General features: G+C 31.9%; 1 protein-coding gene across 1 annotated transcript; it reads right to left on the minus strand.

The window, feature by feature from the left end:
* Positions 1-362: 362 nt before the first annotated feature.
* Positions 363-12,050, minus strand: LOC139495086 (asialoglycoprotein receptor 2-like). The gene is made up of 7 exons (XM_071283238.1): positions 11,913-12,050; positions 8,867-8,902; positions 6,786-6,965; positions 6,011-6,102; positions 5,347-5,437; positions 1,643-1,871; positions 363-433 (listed from the first exon to the last, which is right to left on the minus strand). Exons 1-7 carry the CDS (start codon positions 11,974-11,976, stop codon positions 424-426), a joined length of 702 nt encoding a protein of 233 aa, XP_071139339.1. The 5' UTR covers positions 11,977-12,050; the 3' UTR covers positions 363-423.
* Between the last annotated feature and the right edge of the window lie 2,036 nt (positions 12,051-14,086).

Raw genomic sequence — 14,086 nt, forward strand, 5'->3', positions numbered from 1 at the left:
CCTACAACATTTAACCATGAGAAAATTGCATATCATATTGTAAGCTATGAAATATCGACATCAGAAACGCAAAAAATCCCAAACGACCAAATCACGACATGTCATTGGTTTATGTACACAAATATTTCTTTGTTTCACCCCTTACCCCCAAGTTCAGTCCGTTTTAACCCATCCTAGACCCCCGTTTCCTTCGTCCTTGACTCCCGTTCAATTGTCTTTCATTAAGTGACACATATCACCCCGTCATCGTCATGTTCCTTTACTCCTATCAACCTCATCATTCTAATATTCTTACAAAATCAATTGGCAGAGATTCGTTGGGATAGAGGCTTGACAAAAAACAATGCTATACAATTATAAAGTTTTGTTTGATATTTTATTAAAACGGTATGTCTCGTTGTCTTTTCGCTGTCTCCATGGTGGTTAGTTAAACCTGCAAAGTAGAAAATAAGATATGAGTTATTTCAAGGAGAGATACTATAATTTTCATATTTTAAAATCAATTGGTGAAATTTTAGAAAATAATAAGAGTTACTGGTATCTATACTGGACTATGCTCTATGATAAAAACATAGTCCGGTAGTCCTACGAATAAGGTGTCAACATGTGTATGATCCTGTTATGTATTGTTTACCATACGACAGTTTAAGTCCTCATTTTTCTTTTGATCTTGAGAGCATTGTGTTTGCCCAGGGTAGTAACCATGGTAACTTAGGATTTCCGGCATTATTTCAGAATCAATTTGTCGGGCAGATACAAACAAGAAAACAAAAATCCAGTTATATTATATTTCATCTATCTAATTCTACATCAGACCATCTGTAATTATTTTCACAGTATTCAATTTTGCTGTATATGAGTATATTTTTATCCCATTAAAACCAATGACTCATGCTTTAATTATGTCATTGTAAAGACAACCTGTATATAAAGTAATTTGTCTCCAAAAGATTCATCCCCATGACATGTGACGCTCGAGTAAAAAAGTTAAAAAGGCCAAATAAAGTACGAAATTAAAAAGCATTGTGGACCAACAATTCCCGAAATTGTGGCCAAATACAGCTAAAGTAATATATTCTGTAGGTAGAAAATCTTATTAAGTAAAAAGTATTTTAATAATGTAAAGTTTTGTTAACAGTTATTTTATAATAATTATAACCATATCAATGATAAATTATGTCAACACTGAAGTGAAGACTACTGGGCTGGTGATACCCTCAGGGAATAATAACTCCACTAGCAGTGGCATTGAATGTCATTTTTAACAATTGAGTTTGTGAAATTGTTGCTTTCTGTAATACTGTCCAGTACTTTTGAGTATGTCATTTGTGTGACACATCATTAGTTTAAATAGTATACGTTGAATGGCATTTTTTTTCTTTTAATCTCATAGATGTTATGGAATTTTCAATACAATGGCATATATCTTGTTGGAAGATCAGCTGACAAAATACATTTGCTTACCATGTTCTAGAATATCATATTTAAGTTCGTGCTTGTGTATTGTTTATTTATGGGTTTGTCTTGGTAGCAATCAGATTAAGTAGATTATACACAAAGACATATCTAATTTAAAAACAAAATGGACAAAAATCAAGTTTCAGTTATATTTATTTGTTTTAACAATTATAACATATCCTACCTGGATTCACATACAAATGGTTTTGCTTGAAAGAAACAATAATTATTATCCACGTCATCCCATTTTCGCTGGAGATTAATCAGCACACAACTGCTTCTTCCAGTAGCTATATCAGGATTGTTCACGTACCAGTCGTCAAACCCGTTTGATGCTGTCATATTTCCAGATTGCCACTCATAATTAATGCTATCCCTTGACCGCTGTAATCCAATGTATGTGCGCAGAAAACCTACAACATGTAGTTGAAAGAAAGCTACCTTTATATATATATATATACATAGATATCAGCAAATTATTGGTTTTTCCCTCGCTGGATTTCGAACTCATGCTTTTGGTATATCAAAACAACACCACCTGTACTGTGTCTATCGCTCTAGACTACTCAACCACCTAGACTGAATTCAATAGTTTTGCTTTTGGTGGCCTAGTGTGACCTTTCATTGTCAGTAGAATTTAGAGGTATAATATATCATTTACTGTGTTATAACTCTATATTCAATTAAAAGAACAGGTAAAGCAGAAACGTATTTTTTAAACGAGATAAATCATATTTATATACAAAAAAGCTTCTGAGGAAAATTGAAAGAATCCCTAATTAAACTTTAGCTTTCGCATTAAATAATTTAAATTGTGTTGACTATAAGAATGAAACTTTCATATTCGAATTAAAACAAACCAGTCAATAAATAGTCTCATACCTGGATCTCATGTTTCAATTGTGAATAGTTATCAAAAGTACCAGGATTATAATTTTATACGCCAGACGCGCGTTTCGTCTACATAAGACTCATCAGTGACGCTCAGATCAAAACAGTTAAAAAGCCAAACAAATACAAAGTTGAAGAGCATTGAAGACCCAAAATTCCAAAAAGTTGTGCCAAATACGGCTAAGGTAATCTACTCCTGGGATAAGAAAATCCTTAGTTTTTCGACAAATTCACATTTTTGTAAACAGAAAATTTATAAAAATGACCATATAATTGATATTCATGTCAACACCGAAGTGCTGACTACTGTGAACATTTTCTAGCAATATTAAAACAGCACCTGCATATCAAGTAAATATATATAAACGAGTCTTAATTGAAAACTACATTCAAACCCATGATTACGTTGGCTAAAAACCGCAATTTTTATACGTGTGCATGTAAAACGAATTTCGTTGTAGAAGGGTCTAAAAACAGCACAAACAACATTTTCCAAAAGACCAAAAAAGTGAAAAAGTATATTTAAACAAAACGCATTTGACTAACAGGTCGAACAACTGATGTTCTTTAACCCTGCTGACTGCCATTGGCGATTGCCAAATAAAATTGATCACAAGATGTAACAAAATGGATCTTAATATAAAGGAGTAGGTCCGGTAAGGACCGATTTTAGCCTCAAATTTCAGGTTCATCCGACATAAGATTTTGAACACTTTTTAAACACTTAAGTGTCCATTTCATTGGAATAAATTAGTTTATGTGATAGATTTTAACTGTTTTAGTCATTAAAAACGATCTGATTCAAGCTCAAATATGAAAAATCTACAAAATATGCCGAAAAATGTCACGTTTTAGATGTTTTTTTTGTCAAAAATGAAAGTGGCCGCATTCGTGTTCATCCTCAACCTTTATATATGTTATGTATTATCATCAAATACAACTTATATTTCAATATTGAGGATTAACACGAATGCGGCCACTTTTGTTTTTCACGAAAACCGTCTAAAATTTAACTAAAATGATAGAATAGTGAAGATTTCAGTAATTTAGCATGACTTAATGGTGCTAGTACCCGATATTTGTGCATTGTATTGTCAAAAACAGGCCATACTTATGTAGCAGAACCATTCTACTGTCCAATAAATAACTAATAGTTTAAATTCTAACAATTTTGTAAAACTGCTATATTTTGGGGCCGAAAAGGGATCTTACTGAACCTACTCCTTTAATAGTAAACAGAAAATAATTAACTTGTGGCCACGATGTTATGCCACAAACATACGGTGTCAATAATTTTTTAGTACACCAGATCCGGATTTCGACAATAAATGTCTCTTCGGTGATGTTAGGGATCGAAACGGTATTTGGAATGCCAAAAAAAAGTACCCTCATTTTTAGAAAAAGTACCCTCATTTTTGGATGAGGGTATATGTATATATATATATATATCTTCTAAACATCAACCTAAGATTGTTAGATCTGTAAATTTGCTTTCGCAAATGTTTTGTTCTTCCCTCGCCAGGATTCGAACTCATGCTACTTATGTATCGTGATAACAAATCGCCTGCACTGTATCCGACGCGCTAGACCACTCGACCACCTTGGCTTCACAAAATATAAAGCTTTTGGTGGCCGGGTGTTACATTCCTCGTCAGCTCTAACTCTAAATGTGCACAACTTTATGTTAAGGGGGTCTTGAAATCTTTTGGCACCTTCCAAAGTGCCAATTTCTTATCTTTTTCAGCTGGACCAAATCACTACTTTACTTTAAAAATCATGACCCAAATTTTGGAGTAGGTTCAGTAAGACCCCTTTTTGGCCCCAAAATATAGCAGTTTTACAAAAATTGTTAAAATGTAAACCTTTAGTTATTTATTGGACAGTAGAATGCTTCTGCAACATAAATATGGGCTGTTTTTGACAATACAATGCACATATATCCGGTACTAGCACCATTAAGTCATGCTAAATTACTGAAATCCTCATAATTCTAGCATTTTAGTTAAATTTTAGACGGTTTTCGTGTAAAACGAAAGTGGTCGCATTCGTGTTCATCCTTAATATTGAAATGTAAGTTGTATTTTATGATAATACATAACATATATAAAGGTTGAGGATGAACACTGATGCGGCCACTTTCATTTTTACCAAAAACCATCTAAAAAGTGACATTTTTCGGCATATTAGGTAGATTTTTCATATTTGAGCTTGAATCGGATCGTTTTTAATGACTTAATCTGTTAAAATCTTTCACATAAACTAATTAATTCAAATAAAATAGACACTTAAGTGTTTAAAAAGTGGTCAAAATCTTTCGTCAGATGAACCTGAAATAAATTTGAGGCCAAAATCGGTCCTTACCGGACCTACTCCTTTGTTTACAGTATCATTTCACTCCCTGCTTGCTATTTGAGGCAGACAATATAGGGAAATACATTTGGAAGGGGAATGAAAAAATTGGTAAGTAACAACCTGTCCACACTAAGGACTATAATCATGGACAATGAAAATTACAGGACGATAACTGTGTACTCGGATCAGTTGTTCTACCTTTTAGTCAAATGCATTTTGTTAAAATACACATTTTCACTCTTTTGGTCAATTGGAATATGTTGTTTGTGATGTATTTAGACCCTTCTACAAAGAAATTTGTGTTACATGCACACGTATAAAATTGCGGTTCTATCACCATTGATTTAATAGTTATTTGTAATCAGCAATTCTCTATTATAGAAATGTTGATAGGAAATACAAGCTCCAAAACATTGAAGCATTTTGATGATATGTATTTCGTATGCAGAGCTGGTGGTATTTTCCTATATAGAACTAGACAGTTTACAATTGAGAAGCTTTGTTCGGTATTATTTTTGTGTGGGACTTTTTAATAAAATGCATGTCAAAATAAGATCTACGTTTTTGTCCAATTATGTTGTACAATTTTCAATGCTATGGCATATATCTAATTTTAAGATCAATTAACAAAATATATTTGCTAACCAAATAGTTCTTCAATAGCTGAAACAATGAACTGGTTTTCTTCTTTGTTGTTTATTTCCACCAGAGTTCCACACATAGAAGAGCACAAAAACTACAAAACATGATTTGATAAGATAATAATAATTTAATTTTGGATGTAACGCGTCTTCTGATTGGCTGACGTTATTTTGTTATCAGCCTATAGACATAATTTAGTCATGTGACCGTGACGTCATCGGCCTTTTTATCATTGTTTTCTATGGTTCAAAATGGAATTTAGAATTAAATTATAAGAAATGACTGTCATATTTTTTCTGTCTATTCGAAATAACCTTTAAAAAATGTGATGCACACTGTTAAATAACCCGCTACGCGCGTTATTCAGTGTGCACCAAATTTTTAATGTTATTTCTTCATAGACAGAAAAAATATTACTGTCATTTCTTAAGTAAACCACATTCAAAAGTTAATGTATACATTACTGAAATTAAAAGTTAAGAGTCTTCTATGAAATAAGATAAAGGTACAAAATAAATGAACACGAATATGCACACATTACAAACACATTTCAATCTTAAACACATATATCAATCATTTATATTTTTAATAATCAATATTTCGGTAACAAATTTTCGATATTACTGTAAAACGTGTTGAACTATCATATGTATGTATATAGATTCACCTTTGCATTATCAAAATTCTTGTAGGTTTTAACAAATGTGTATGTCGAACCCCTGAAATCTCGTACATAAGCTTCGAGATCATCTGGAACACCTGCAGATAGATAAAAGCGAAACCTCAAATGATATGCTATAGTACTGAGGAAACTTCTTGCTTTTAAGTTATCAAAATATAAATGCAGATTCACCCTGTTTTTTGTAAATGCAATATTTGATTTTGCTTTTACTTCTTAGCACGAATAGATAGTGTCGTTAGGAGTAACACTATTTTACAGTGTTTTGTGTCCATACTTGATATCAATGTTAATATGAAAATACAAATATAATAATACTGATATAAACAATCTTTACGTACTATATTTAGTTAAACATTATGAAAGTTCGCTACTCAGTTTCAAAATAACAAGATTTTCATTACACTAGTATATAATGATAGATTTATATAGGAACCGAACGCACGAAAAAAAAATATAGGTCTGTGTGCTAGTTTTCGAGATTTTAGCCATTGAAATTTTGGCGGGAAAAATTTCTCTCTTGAGTTTTTTTTTTCATTAGTTGATAGTAAAACGTGCTTGACCCTATACTGATCATTTTAACACTTGCACAAAAGCAGATAATTGGAAGATTTTTTTAAAACGGAAAGTAAAACGGAGCGATTACAGATCCTTTTCATCAAAGATTGTGCACCGGATCTGTATTTTAAGCAGATATATAAAACAATAACTCATAAATTAAGATAAAAGATAAAAAAGAGTAGCCAAATAAAACACATATTACATGTAGCATTTATAGGACTCCATACGCCCGACTCTAAACAAGTTATAATGGGATTCCCTATCAGAGAAAAACCAGCTAAACAGTTCAACTTTCCCGTGTCACCAACGTATTTATCTTTGATGGTAACAATCATGCGCCAGTCGTTGCCACAGGTTCTGTTTAATTGGTCTGGACATTCAACTACAAATATATGTATAAAGATACATCGCATGAAAACATACATACCTTTTTCATAAGATAAAAACGAATTATCATATACTTTGACTAAATAACTTATGATTTCTACTTTATGATAATAACATTAGATTAACGTAAACTCCATATTTTTGGAATTGGTGCTTAGCGGGCTGATATGAAAAGTTTATCATATGCTTCGATTGTTATCACATGCCGTTCCGTAACGTTATCGCATGGCATTCCGGTGATACTCGGCAAATTCCGGAAAATACACATTAATGCTACGTTTTCAGTGAAAAACATTACAAAGTAGTGTGCCAAACAATTATTTAAATAATGGAAAGTATATGTGTAAAATAATTAAAAAAAAATATCAAAAAAATGCATTTTTAAAAACATAATTTAGAAAGTTACATTAAAAAACTTGACTTTTCCAAACAGTGCTCATTATGTATATTGTTGAATTATTCTTTATGTCGATTCGTCCATATTAAAATATTTTTCTTCTTTTTTGAAGCATTTGATAGAAAGATTTCATATCGAATGTACTTAATATGGGGTCCGACGTCCGTGAACTTTTCAATCTTTGAACTTCGATTTTGGAACCACGTAAACATGGTAAAAGGATCAAAAAGGGGGGGGGGGAAACTAATCTGTTATTTTTTCTCCATTGTTGAAGCATATGATAAAAAGATCATAACATGTAATTTTTCATATCTCATGTATTATCAGTCATCGTCATCATGCGGCACTTGGGCTGATATTGAACATCGGGCTGATAATACATGCGATATGCAAAATGTCATGTAAAATTCTGATATTATTCTCTTTCTTCTATTTTGTAATTTATTTGACCTTTTTTACCTTTTTTTTAAAGCGTCACCGATGAGTCTTATGCAAACGAAACCCGGGTCTAGCGTACACAGCCTATCGTGAGTTAATATACTATAGCAACATCAAAATATAGTTACGAATCAGTTAACAAAGGTATGTTTGTTCTATAATTCCTTGACCATTTTATAAACTCTAGATGGATAGTAGTCTGAGTCTTCCTTATAATTCAATGTGTCCGCTATCCATTATCATTGATATGGTCATGTCAATTGTTAACTATTTACAAAAGTTTTGAATTTTTGAAGTACTTAGTCTTTCTACATCAGGAAAATTACATTTACCTTAGCTGTATTTGGCAAACCTTTTAGGAATTTTGGTCCTAAATGCTCTTCAAATTTCGTACTTTTAAACTTTTTTGATTCGAGTGTCACTGATTAGACTTTTGGAGACGAAACGCGCGTTTGGCGTAAATACAAAATTTAATCCTAGGATCTTAGATGAGTTTATTTATTTATATACATTGCTGGGAAAGCCAACCGTTAGGGAAATATTTTCGAAAGAGGTATATCATAATCTCTTTTTATGTGTTATATCAAATGCGTTTCTAATATAAAATAAATTAAGAATGTTCTATGAAGTGTTCAGCATTTTGCAAATATGAAAAACTATCCAAAATGTAAATAAATTAATAAGGAAGTCTACCAAAACATAACAAAATCAAACGCTCGATTAATACGACTAAATCAACCAAGGGAAAGAAAGGGTGACTTTATACCAAAACTGTGCGACGGAAAGATAGGTTAAGCCTGGTTTAATAGCTAGCTAATTATAAAGCGTACAGGTGTTTGCTAGTTGTTTATAATTTTGTTGATTAACAATAATACGAGGGACAGGACATTTTTCGGTAGGTCCGGGTCGGGGGCTTTTTATCACGGAATTTTGGCATTGACCCTTTTTGGGTCCATGACTTTTTTATTTCGAATTTCGGGATGTCGGGATTTAAATTTATCCGACCCCCCCCCCCCTTTATTGAACGGGCAACCAAACAAATAGACATAGTAATTACTCACCAACAGTTGGTCTCTTGTGACATCTTTTGCTTTTCACTGAAAGAATTAATATGTTTTTATCAATTTGAAGCTTATTGGGACACAACAATTGTACAATTAAGGTACTTTGTAATGACTTTTTTTTATATCAAATATGAAACCAAATCAAATTTCAGCGATGGTTTCTATGGTTCAAAGTATACTAAAATATAATATGTTGACATATATGATGTTCATCAGTAACATACTTGTTGATGTATCATAGGGGGTTACCACGTGACGGCGTTAAACCAATCACAACGTGGTATTTTACCTGAGGTGCGATACATATTGATATCTGCACATCAAAGTAAATGACATCAATACCCCAACTAAACATGCTCATAGGAAATATTGCTTAGCAAAGTTTATCCCATGTTTATCAGGATATTAAACACATGTTATTACTTAAGCAGCATGCACACATGTGCACTCAAGGTTTTTTTAATTCTCGAAAAATAGAAACGTTAGGGGAAAAATATCTAACAATAAGTCTAATTACAATTGAATGGTCGTAAATATCTCAATGGTGCTAAAATACCATTCTTGAATGAGCAGATATCAAGATGTATCGCACCTCAGGTAAAATACCACGTTGTGATTGGTTTAACGCCGTCACGTGGTGACCCCTTATGATACATCAACAAGTATGTTGCTGATGAACATCATATATGTCAACATATTATATTTTAGTATACTTTGAACCATAGAAACCATCGGTGAAATTTGATTTGGTTTCATATTTGATATAAAACATTATAATTATGACATGCACACATTTATATAGAATGTAACTCCATGGTGACTTATCTTTAACTCTAGTTTCTACATATTTTATATCTTGATCACAGATTAATAATAAAACAAATGTTCCTTTAATCTTAATAATTTAATATAAAATTGTTCGACTCTTTTAAACATTGACAAAATTCTATCAATCAAAATGAGATGGCGGCTTCATTCGATACACATTTGAATGTTCTAAAGGATGCATGTGGGATTTATTCGCTGTGTTGACGACACTGGAAGCCTTCGGCTGTTTTATGCACTTTGGTAGGGTTGTTGTCTCGTTGACACATTCTCTTTTTCTATTGTAAATTTGTTATGTTTAATAGTAATAACAATATGGATTACTTTATTAATTATCTTAGAAAGTCAATCCCGTTTGTCCAGATATTCTTGGAATTTTTTTTTATTTTCCATGTCGACAAATAAGTTTAAGATATTTAAAAATGATAACAATACTGATATTATGACCCGATTCATATTGTTTATCCAAACTCAAACATAGATGTACAAGTAATCTGGAAGTTCAAATATTGTAAATTGTGCAAATATCTATATCACATTCTTGTGTCAAGAAGTAATTTATTAATTCCTTAATTTGATTCCTGAAGAAAATACAGTATCAGAATTGTACTAAAAACACAACAAAAATTGCATGGTAATATTATGAATATTGAAACAAATTAAAAATTGTGGAAATTTTTATTTCACGATCTGGTGTCAAAAGAGAACTCTATATTTTTATATGAAAATTACAAAATCAAATATCAACATGTGCTTGTTGAGTTTTATATGATAACTAGTGCAATTTAAAAAGAAAAAAAATACATATTCCAGTTTAATATTACTTGTTTGACATTGCGATCAGACGTGTCACGGTACTTGTCTATCCCAAATTTATGTATTTGGTTTTGATGTTATACTTGTTATTCTCGTGGGATTTTGTCTGATGCTTGGTCCGTTTCTGTGTGTGTTAGTTACTTTGTAGTGTTGTGTCATTGTTCTCCTCTTATATTTATGCGTTTCCCTCAGTTTTAGTTTGTTACCCCGATTTTGTTTTTTGTCCATGGATTTATGAGTTTGAACAGCGGTATACTACTATTGCCTTTATTTAAGTCGTACAATATGAAAAACAAATGGTAATTACATTCAATTGCGATCTCTTGCATATTTAAGTTGGATATGGATATGAATATGCAATTTGAGTCTTTGAACACTCAATGCCTTTTATTACTTCCAGAAACTAATTTGATACAAAATTTTCATTTGAAGATTTTTATTGACTTCTATACAATGATGTCATCTTTATCTAAATGCAAGTGAAAAGAAACTGGACAAAAACGTAAAACCACAAAAATACTTAACTCCGAGATTAAAACAAAACGAAAAGTACCTAATCAAACGGCAAAATCAAATGATAAAACATATCTAACGCATGGAAAACAACTGTCATATTTCTGACTTGATATAGGCATTCTCAAATGTAGAAGATGGTGGATTGAACCTGGTTGAATAGCGCTTAACCTCCCACTTGTATGACAGTCGTATCAAATGACATTTTATTTAAAAAGAACTTTTTTCAATAATCAGAGAATAAATGTTTAAAAATTTTGCTCTTTTGATTCCTTTATTTATCCCCTTTCAATATATGCTAGTGTTTTGAAAGGTTAATTATTTTGAAACTGAGAAGCCAACTCCCTTAAGAGACTATACTAAACATAATGAAACTTCGGGTTTATTATCGAGAAGTATATTTTGATCCGAGCATTACTAACAAGTCTTATTTAGACGAAACGCGCGTCAGGTGTAATTAATTATAATCCTTGTACATTTGATAACTATTATCACAAAAGAAGTATACTGATTGTCTTGAAAGTCTAGAAATTTTGTTAACAATATTGGATGAATATAGAAAACTTTTTGTGCGTTTCTAAATACATTCACGAAAAGTTAAAACGGCAACTGCATGAAGAAATATATTATTAACCATATCAGTATTTATATATTTTCTTATATCCTATCACGTAAATCAATCGTACAAATATTACTTAATACTTATAATCCGTGTCATATATTTTGAAATGTCATATGTTTCGTTTTTAATAAGCATACGAGATATTATAGTGTTTCTTGTCGTGCTGACCATCTGTAAGAAACAATTAAAAGCTTCATACATTGCATTTGAGTTCAATGATTCTTTACAAGTGTTTGTTTTTCTTTAAATTCACAAATAAAAACTTACTTTCAACGGCTGGAACAAATAACAATCCCAAAAGAACGGTTATGGTGAGAATTACTGAATTCATCGTTGACGCTTTTAATGATTCAATTTAATACGTTAATGTTTTGTACATATAACCAACTGACAACAGTATATATATACCCAACATCAGGTATTGATTAAGGAAAATATCTAACAATTAACATCATAACCAATCAGACAATTACATGTTACAGACCATTGAAATCTTATTTGTTGTTGAGCTAAAAACGGTTTTGAAATTTATTCAATCTTCAATCAAGCGAAACACTACTCTTTCTGCCGTTAACAATGCTACATGTGTTTGTATACCACAAGCAGCCAAACGAGAAGTTAAGGTTATGTGACAATTTAACACGTAACTGAAAATATAGGAATGAAACAAAAATATGATTAAATTTTAAAACGGACATGGAAACATAAGACCAGGTAGTAATTATACAAAAGAATCGTGTCATTTCAAACTGCAAACCCGGTAAATAGGCTAATTCACTGGGTAACATTCGTGCTGCAGGAAAGTGGGTTGTAGTTACGACATTTGGAACGTATCTGGTATCTTCTGTGAAAAGGTTATTCCAGAACGGTCAACCAATTCGTAATGGCGTCCGTAAAATTTACGAAGGGATGATTTCAACTTCATAATTTGGAACTTTTTGTTTAATAGCTTCCTTATAAAGAGCTACCTTATCTAGGAAATAATAATAGAAATATAATATCGTGTCAATAGATGAATTTATCCACAGCTATGATAAAAGTGATAATTTTAAAGGAATGTTGTATATTACACAATCTTAAGTAAATATTAACAGGTTTTAAAGTAATGATTTTGATTGTATTGATCAATTTTCGCACTTTCTTGATATGCCTGAAGACACTGTTCTTAAATGAGCGTTTTCTCTATAGCAATTGAGCATTGTGAGACGCCACGGCTTTTTTTCCTAACGCAATGCTCATTTATTCGGACGCCATAAATTAACCCTTTGTCTTCCTAAAATAATTGACGCCTTGTGCCCCTTTGTGGTATCCTGGTCGAGATCAGTTCCTGTCTTTTACATTTTTATCATCTAGGTTAAAATCATTTTATTTTATTTCAAATGCTCATAAGGCCAATTAAAATTAATTGATAGATTTTCATCCCCGCCCGCCCCTCTGAAATCTTTCCGCCCCGATTTTTTATATTTTTGAAAAAAATACGATTTCCGGATTTTGTTCATTTCCGTTACCGGTAACCGTCGATGATTTCGTTTCATGTAAAACTTCCTTTTTCAAATTTCTGTTTTCGTATTTCTTAGCGTATTCTTACTGAATGATTATTAAAGTCGATATATTCTGCTGATCTTTGATGACAACATCATTTACCGAGAATAGAGATTGATTACGAGAAGGGCGTGAAATATTCGGGTTACGAGTAATACGCTGTGTCCAAGAACGCAAATCGCCGTACGGTCACAAATGACACAAATGTTTGTGAGTAAAACACCTTTGATTTATTTTATTTATGCAATGACTTTGTGTCAAGAAATTTGGACTGTGAATGAAACCCAAAAGCGTTAGAATCGTGGAACACATTTGACTTGAATAAAGAAATTAACACAAGCATGAACTTTTTAGATTGTTGACCGTATATCACAGGCACTTGTTTCTATCCATACGAAGGTCGACTATCCATATAAATAGACTTCTATTTATATGGATAGTCGACCGGGTTAGGGTTAGGGTTAGGGTTAGGGTTAGGGTTAGGGTTAGGGTTAGGGTTAGGGTTAGGGTTAGGGTAGGGATAGAAACAAGTGCCTGTGCCGTATATATTGAGTTAAAAAAATCGACAAACATACGTATTTTTAATTTATTAATTTATAGCAAGCTCTTAGATTTAGATTTAGCCTTAATTTCGTTTTTTTTAGAAATAGAGAAACATCCTCTGTCCCAATACCCACGATAGAGTCATTAAACAACTTTATGTTCTACATTATAATTGTATTTGCATCTTGCATTTTAAGGACCAACCCTATTATTTAAACACTGTTTGAGTTTTCATTTTATGCTGTACTTTTCGTACCTGTGTTGCATACCAATGCATTTGCTTCATTTTATTAGGACAACAAAACATTGCTTAGAACATGTAGAAAGCAAAATACATTTGATGTAGGTAATCCAAC

The sequence above is a fragment of the Mytilus edulis genome, chromosome 11 (assembly GCF_963676685.1).
Source record: "Mytilus edulis chromosome 11, xbMytEdul2.2, whole genome shotgun sequence".
NCBI lineage: Eukaryota > Metazoa > Mollusca > Bivalvia > Mytilida > Mytilidae > Mytilus > Mytilus edulis.

Coding starts and splice junctions, on each gene's coding strand:
- LOC139495086 (XM_071283238.1), bottom strand. CDS start 11,976: ATGAATTCAGTAATTCTCACCATAACCGTTCTTTTGGGATTGTTATTT. Junction 5,438..6,010: donor AGAATTTTGATAATGCAAAG/GTGAATCTATAT, acceptor CATGTTTTGTAG/TTTTTGTGCTCTTCTATGTG. Junction 1,872..5,346: donor AGCTATTGAAGAACTATTTG/GTTAGCAAATAT, acceptor TACATGTTGTAG/GTTTTCTGCGCACATACATT.